Source organism: Maylandia zebra, linkage group LG4 (assembly GCF_041146795.1).
Source record: "Maylandia zebra isolate NMK-2024a linkage group LG4, Mzebra_GT3a, whole genome shotgun sequence".
NCBI classification, from domain to species: domain Eukaryota; kingdom Metazoa; phylum Chordata; class Actinopteri; order Cichliformes; family Cichlidae; genus Maylandia; species Maylandia zebra.
In genome coordinates this window covers 33140520-33148831 of record NC_135170.1, presented here as the reverse complement: position 1 = coordinate 33148831, position 8312 = coordinate 33140520, and the positions used below count along the sequence as shown (strand labels likewise).

The window sequence follows — 8312 nt, the reverse complement described above, 5'->3', positions numbered from 1 at the left end:
AAACATACAGTACAGCACTTCAGAGTCACACTGCTAGCATCGAAGATTTATGTAAATTTGACGAGCTGAACGCATTCTGTACTGGACAGGAGACAGGCACGAGATTGATTGACAATGGTCTACAGCCAATCAGGACGCAGAACGGCTGTAAAAAAAAAAAAAAAAAAAAAAAAAAAAAAAAAGCATGCGAAGTTGCACAAAAAAAAAATTGCGAGGCCACGAAAGGTGAACCGTGTTATAGCGAGGGACCACTGTATATAAGAAGTTTTTATCAACACATTTACCTTTATTTTGGCAGTTGTGGTCCTCCGTATCATAGAGCTACATGTTTCGTCATTTTGCCTCTAATTAAAATAAAAAACAGCAATAATTTGTACCAAAAATAAATAGATAAATGTAACAGTTTTTTTAATTAAGTTATTCTGACATCTTGTGAAGATGCAGCAGTAAATAAGAATCAGAATGTGAAAGCTAGAAGGAGTGAGTGAAGATACCTGAAAAAGTTAAAGGTGATTTCCAAGTGAATATTTCACAATAAAAGCCCCATTTGTGTGACGTAGGAGTTTATTTCAGATTTCCATGAACATAATTTTACATAGTACTATTGAAAAGAATGCAGTTAATAAATTATTAATATGCAAAATTCTATACTTTAGGAAATTTTGTTTCTGGCACATTTTTTTTTCCACAAAAGTCTTCACCACAAAAGTGGCAGAAACAATCGCCCATAGAGCTGCACATTTGTAGATTTTGGGGGGGATGTTATGGGTGATATGGGATAGTAGTTTGGTAAAGTGTGAAATAAGTCTTCAGTATAAGTATACTAAAAAGAAAATGATCAAAAAAACATGAGTGACAGATATTTTGGTGAAGTCACGATTACAAACAAAGTTTTCAATCAAACAAAACAGAAGTGCTGAGCTCGGTGTGACTGCAAAGGTGACACGAAGTTGAAATACAAATAGATGTTGACGGTTTCCTGAAGCTCTTATTTTGAAGACGCCACCTTCTTTTCCGCTTTATTTCGCGGTGGCTTGACTAAGGAGGGAAGAGACGTCCATGATGACAACTTTAAAATACCGATGGTAGCAGCAGGTCGGGGTTTACCTGGTGGATTTCACCTCCGCGGAAATGTTCACGGGTCATCGTCGCGTCAAGTATCGGCTGCGTTTTGGAGCAGCGTAGCGGGCCGACGTCGGCTTGCTGTCCGGCTAGCATGAGCTGGGGCTGGCGTCGCTGCTGTTTACATCCAGTCCGGGCCATGGGCCTGGAGAGCTGCGTTAGCTAACCGCGCTACTCGCGCTGCTCCGGGGAAGGTGTCACCCTAAAGTCCGCAGTGTCAGGATCGGGGAGGTCCGCCCCAACCGCCCACACCTCAGGGGTAAGATCCCCAGCTGTTTGACAACAGCAAAACATCTGTAACAGGCAGGTTTTAGGAGGCATCTGAGTGAACGGGCCTACCTGTTAGAGGAAAAGCTGACATAACTTATCGATTAATTAGTTGGATTTTTTTCTCATCCATCAGTCACTACAGCCATATCCTTAGTCATCAGATATAAATTATTGTGATATTTACATTTATTTCCTGTGTATTATTTAAAAGTAGCTTATATTTTACTGCTTGTCCGGCTAAATAAATAAAATAATAGTAAGCTACATCTACATCGAAATTTGATTAGAAAGGACGATACCGTGAAACTAAATCCTTTATCGTCTTATATTCTTGGATAGGAGCTGGCTTTCATGTCACGATTATCACGGATAAAAAAAAAAAAAAGAACAAAATGCAAATTTAAAAAAAAGGAATGATACTTCGTGTCTAACTTTATTGATTGCGTGGCTTTTGGGGGGAAATGATTCAAAAATACAAAACAGAAATGCATCATGGTCAGTCTGTAATCAGTCATAGCTGTACAAAGGCAAAAAGAAGGATAGTGTAATTGAATGATGGATTACAGTGTCACTGTGGGCCAATCACTGTTACTGATAATCCTGGAGACTGACAGCAGAAATTTAAAAAAATAAAATAAATTTTCATTGATTTATCGTAATGTGTTCATGCTATAAAGGTCTATGCAGATCTGCGTTTGTATGCTTATTTTCTAATACATTTTTTTTATTATACCATTTACCTGTAAACTCATATTAATAACAAACAGGTCATATGACCATCCATTGTTTACCAACACTGAACTGATTGTTTTTGTCTGTTCCATAAATATTCTTTAAGTTGCACATGTGGCTTTAAATGTTAACTTATTTGTTACCCACTAACAAAACAGCTCTTAAAGTTTCAGTTGCTCTGGTTTGACTGTTTTCAGTTTTCAGTCTGTGTGTTTTTGGGGTGTTTTTCTTTAATCACTGGGAAGCTGTGCTAACTGGATCACAGGGTTTTGCTCGTCTGTGTGTTGCAGTGATGGATGTGTCCTCCCAGGATCCTCCTCTCATGGCGATGGACCTGTCAAAGAGCTACAACCCACTGACCCGCAGCCACGCTGAAGCCATGGACCTGGCCAAGAAGCCCGAGTGGTACCACAGACGCCCAGTGAGCACAGATCTCGCCTCCTCGTACAGATCCAGAGCCTCCTCCTCCTCCTACGGCTCGCTCTCCACGCAGCCAGGAGCGCCCGTGCGCTGCAGGGACATGGAGGACGGCCCAGAGTCTTTGGGGGGCTACATGAACTCGACGCTTGGTCCAGGGCTGGATCTGTACCACGACGGAGTCCATGGCAGCCTGTGGCATCGGGGTTTCTGTGGGCCCGAGCAGAGCGGTGGCCCCGTTCCTGAAAGCAGCGGTGGAGAGGAGAGCGACAGCGGCTCTGATGTCATCTTCCTCGTGTCCGCTGCGAAGGAGCCGCTCCTGTGCGGCTCTTTCATGCAGGACGGCGTGGCACACATGGTGGAGCCCCTGTCCCCCGCCGCGTCCTCACTCGACGAAGAGCGAGCGTGCTACCACCTACCTCAGCCTCTGAGCTCGCCCAGCCCTGACAGCTCGTACTCGGAAGATTCCTCGGACAGCTCGGTGGACATTCCTGTACATCACACCCGGCCCGTCGTCCTCCTATCCGACCTCGGTGCCGTTTACGCCAACACAGCTGAATCTGCGGTCGACATCTCCAGCGATGACAGCGACATCATCGAAGTTTCTGTCACTGATCAGAAGAAGAAAAACAAATGCTACCAGAAGACTCCTCCTCCTCAGAGTGAGAGCGAAAAAGCGCCGCAAAGCGAAGTCCGCCGCAGCGCTAGGATACGAAGGCCGGCCTCAGAAATCCCGCCGCTCACCTGTAACGTATCTCGTCATAGCTTGAGCAGGCGAGTCAAACACGACGCTGTGGGTATATACAACGAGAGCTGCGACTCCGATGAAGTGATGGACTACGTCTTGAGGGTGTCTAGCTCAGACGAGTTGCTGGTGAAGTCGCCACAAAGGGCAAGAAGCCATTCAGAGGAGTCTGACGCAGATGTTGGGACGGACAGGAAGTCCCCGCAGATTGAGACGCAGCATCAGCGCGAAGCTTCAAATGCAAAAACCGTTAATCACAAACGAAAGAAGCCGCTTGCAGTTCCTAAAACAAAAGAGTTAAGAAGAACAAAACAGAAGCGTAGGATCCCGCCACCATCGCCGCCACCGCACCAGAATGCTTCAGCCTGTAGGAGTGCGGTGGCGAGCAAAAAAACTGTCGCAAGGTGGCGGAGGAAACGCCGCCGTCAGACTGGGCCTTCGTCTCTGTTTTCTCCGACAGAGACTGAGATCAAGCTCAAATATGTGAAAACTAAAGAGGACAAAAAGGAGAAGAAATCGGGCGGTTTCTGCCCGTTTGTTCACCTGGAGCGGCGAGCGTGCACTGTGGTCAACTACCGGGAGGAGGAGGCAACTGTTCGGAGCAGCGAAGGAGGGAGGCGGGCTGCTTGCAAGTCTCTGTCCGGGTTTGTTCCCAACACTTCCTGTTTTCAGCCGGGTCGGCTCAGCTCAGACAGCCGGTGCGAGTCATCGCTGTTCTGCTGTCTGTGCGGCCACACCGCCAACGTCATGGGCCTTGGGGACCTTCACGGCCCCTACTATCCCAGCGTGGACGCCCAGAAGGAGGAGCTAAACGGACTCTCTAAAAGCCGAGGGGTAAATCCCTCAGACGACAGCAGAGCTGCTGATGGCAACGCCTCCCCAAAGGTGCCTCTTCACCTGGATGAGTGCTGGATCCACGAGGACTGCGGCATCTGGTCTGCCGGCGTCTTCCTTATCCGAGGAAAGCTGTACGGGTTGGAGGAGGGAGCGCGGCTCGCGCAGGAAACGGTGAGTTCTGAGAACATATGATCCTTATCACACGATTTTCTTTTTTTAATCTATTGAAAGTCCCAAAGATGGTCGTGTTTCTTATGAACATTCACAGTTTCACATTATGAGGTCAGTGTATGAGCAAGTAGCTCCTCAAAGCCCAAACACTGAGGTACAGACTTTTTTTTCTTTTCTTCTCATGGCTCTGCGTGATGTCATAAACAGTGGATATCCCTCATGGGGTCATCTCCGACACACAGCCAATCAGAAGAAAGCTGGCTTAAAGTGAGGAGGAGATGTCTGTTCTGAGAGCCAGCCATAAATATGGATTATTCTGAACTGTTTAATCATGCAGAGCTACTCTATCAGAGAGCCAGAATAAATATATGAATATTTTTATAAATATTTTTTTTTCTTTTTTCTTTTTTTAGATTTGTTCCACCTGCCAGCAAACAGGCGCAATAATGGGCTGTTTCCAGAAGGGCTGCCCCAGGAATTATCACTACAGATGTGCCATCCAGTCGGGTACGAGTTCAGCACTTCGGTGATGCTCAGTACTGACTTTCCTTTGGTTATTTCATGTCCTGCTTTTGTTTTTCCAGGCTGTGTCCTCAATGAGGATAACTTCTCAATGAGATGTCCAGAGCACAAGGTAAAAACATAGCAATGAGGTGGAGTGTGAGGAGCTGCTTGGCCTGCAGGGGTCACTGTTGCTGCTTTTTGCAGATGTTTAAAGGCGTGTGTGAAAGTAGAGGGACGTTTCCACATGCTACACACAGCGAGGCCAAAGAAGCAGTTTGAAATTTAACTGGATATTAAAACATTTTAGTCTGTTTTTTTTTTTTGTTTTTTTTTAATTATTTAACAGAAGAGTTAAAATCAAAAGTGCATGTCCAGTGTCTTTTCCTTAAATGCCTTATTAAATGGTTATAAGGAGGTCGTACTTTGATTCATTTAAACGGCTGTCTCTCCAGTGGATTTCTTCCCAAACTCCATCATCTTGTAACTGCAGCTGGCGGCAGTAGTCTTTGTTCTGCTCCACCTGCTTCACGAGGCCCTCGAGCCTGCAGAAGATCTACAGAGCAGAACAAGCGCTGCCGATGCCAGCTGGAGTTTGAGTAAGTGTGTCAGTCGCAGCAGCCACATCTGGAATTTAAGCCTCAGCTGACTTAGAAAGCAGTCCACCTGCTGTAGGATGAAACCAGAGGTCAAAACTGGACCCTGTAGCAGGCTGAACGTTTATTTCTGCTGTAAAGTTGCACGTTGGGGACTGGCTCGCTGTTGAAGCCTCAAGTGGACGTTAGAGGAACTGCAGCATTTGACCCCATTAGCATTAGCCTCGTAGCTGATGCTGTCTAAAAGCTCAGCACGAGTTAAACGTTTGCTCTTCTTTTTGTTTTTCTGAGCTGTTTTTGTGAACGTCCTGATTTTGGCATTTTATTTGCGGCTGATGTTCGTTTGTCTCCAACAGAACAAACTGTTCATAAGTGCGACCAGACAGCAGAAGAGGTGACACAGAGGACACATGAGGGCACTGGAGGTTTGTACTGTCGACCTTTACTTTTATTTTAAACCAGGACATGAAACTTGGGTTTAAGAGTCCTTTTTTTGTGGGTGTGTGGGCTGGATGTGCAGCAGTGCTAACACTGTTTATTAATGCATTTTAAATTGATAAATGGAATCTGGGGACTTTGAAGAGCTTATTTAGGACCAAAAGTTGTGTCACGTATCCAAATAAGGTGAATTCAAAGCGTTAAAAAGAAAAAAATCGTGTCCTTGCCTGACGTCGTCCTCCTGTGTTTGTGTCCTCAGATCTCCTCAGGGTGCGACGGGAGCTGCCTGACTTCACCTCAGCTGTTAATCTTTCTTTTTCCCCTTGTTTTGCAAACACTAATTAAAGTACGTGTGTGCTCGAGCAGAAGAACAAACCTTCTGGTAAGGTTTCACCCATCACGGCAGACAGATGGAAGCAGGCGGCCACTTTGGGTTTATTTTCAGTAAGAAGTGTCTTTGGTTCTGTTTCTGTAGGTCTTTAACAGGCACTTACCCCAACTGGACTGAGCTGAGATGGTTTGTGTTTATTTATTCCTCCTCTTGGAGATCCACACTTGGACTAGCCACAAAGATAGTTTATAATTTGAACATTACGTTAGAGTTTAAATAAGCTTTATTGATGTACGGTATAGAGTATAATATCTTTATATGAGGCCACTTTTTTCTACTGTTTTTGTACTACTTTTCTATTCCTGTTCAGTCATAACATAATTTATTTTCCTCCAGTTGCATGCACGGCTGTTTGCTATGGTGCACTTTATAGTCTAATTTTACTAGTTATTACTCAGCTGTTATTTATGTCCGTCTGTTCTTCCCTTTTCTACTTAAATTATTTAAATTTAAATAAAGCTGCACTAAGCTAAGATTCACAGTTAGAAACGAGGGCGTCCTGTCCTCGCTGATGGAGATAACAAGCTGCACATTCACCAGAGTCAAGCACATTTCATTCAGCGGTGTCAGGAGTTTGTTTTTCTCCAAATAGAGGAAAAGATTCAACCCATTAAAAAGATGTTTATCAGTGTTTATCTCACATAGAAGGATTTTTTTAAATAATAAAAATAAAGGAAAGTTAAAGGGTCTGTTCAGTCAAATCACACGTTTATTTATAGGTTTGAAATTTGGGTGATGGGAAAATGCTGAACTAAGATATAAATGTAAAGCTTCTGGGATACATGATAGGATATTATTACCACTGAAGGGGGTGGATTAAATGCATAGCTGAGGTGGGTGATTTTACTTTTAATGCTAGGAGTTTTACAAAAGGCAAAAAACCCTTGCAATTGAGAAAACACCCAATTAATAAATGTATTTTAAAAATCTACAATATTTATGGTAGTAAAGTAAATAAAGTAAATTTACACCCCAAAAATTAGTTTAATCAGAAATGCAGATGGAAGATTTATGATTTATGTGAATTTTACAAGGCAGAAACTTGCAATTCCCTGTAATCTAAGAATGACATCATATCTCATTTTATTGTATATTTGGGAAGAAATTTACACTTAAATTCCTAAAGTTTGTATTTTTTTTCTGACTTAAGCGTGAACATTGCTTTCTTGCCAGCCCCTTAATTATCATCGACTTTCAATAGTCTTTTTTTAAGGTCTATTTTTTTTCAACTGTCAATTCATTAGCGCCACCTGCTGGCAAAAGTCAGTCGGGCTCTGTAGCCCAGTAAACAGCAGTTAGTCAGTGCTGACTTCTATCAATTTCCTGTTATTTAAGGCTAGGTGATAAACAAAAGTGTTTTGTGTCTTAAGTGTGAGAAACTTCACCTTTAAAAATTGGTTTGAATAGTTTTGTCAGTCCTGATAATTTTAATTTTGGCCAAAACGTCTCTGGTGAGCACAAGAATTTTTTTAATTCCAGGAAAAATATTTGGAAATGTTTGTATTACTAGTAACTAACTCTATACCACCGATGCTGAGCCCAGACAAAAACCAGTTCAGTTGTTTGTATAATGATGAATTTGGAAAGCTAAAGGGCCATTACAGTTTATTTCAGCTGTTGTATTCAGCCTTTGCAATACAATGGAAGCTATGTTAAGCAGCTATGAAAATAAACAGTTTTAAAATATAAAACAAATTTTTAAAATCTAAGAGAAAACGTCAGAATTTCCAAAACAGGCAGCCTGAGGAGGTTTTGGTGATTAAAAAGTTCAGCGAATGGGTAAAAAAAAATCAAAAATGTGATTTAACTTTTGCCAGGGTCTATGCATTGTCCTCAATAATGATAATAATATCATTATCAATAATATTAAAATTAATAATAATAATGATCAGTTGTGATTTGGGTGAATTGACCCTTTAGCAGTGCTGGAGTGGCCTAGTGCAGCTTTGACTGTCCGTCTGTGTTTGTCGTTACTGGACTGAAATGTTTAAAAAGCTTTTAAGGAAACGGTCCGTTTGGTTTCATGCCTGCACTTCCTCTTAATTAATTACTAAATCGTTAAAGTTATATAATAAAAGTCTGTTAAACTGAA

At 42.6% G+C, this 8312-nt stretch overlaps 1 protein-coding gene across 2 annotated transcripts; it reads left to right on the top strand.

Moving 5' to 3' along the window:
• Positions 1-1023: 1023 nt before the first annotated feature.
• LOC101478878 (uncharacterized) lies at positions 1024-8312 on the top strand. Of its 2 annotated transcripts, XR_001167674.2 has the most exons (7): positions 1024-1381; positions 2415-4294; positions 4708-4801; positions 4879-4928; positions 5748-5816; positions 6089-6211; positions 6305-8312. XR_001167674.2 is itself a non-coding variant. In XM_004556357.3 (6 exons), the coding sequence occupies exons 2-5, from the start codon at positions 2417-2419 to the stop codon at positions 5787-5789; spliced, it is 2064 nt and encodes a 687-aa protein (XP_004556414.2). In that variant the 5' UTR covers positions 1024-1381; positions 2415-2416; the 3' UTR covers positions 5790-5816; positions 6089-8312. The 2 variants fall into 2 exon arrangements, 1 of the variants encoding a protein (XP_004556414.2); XM_004556357.3 differs by having other exon boundaries at positions 6089-8312.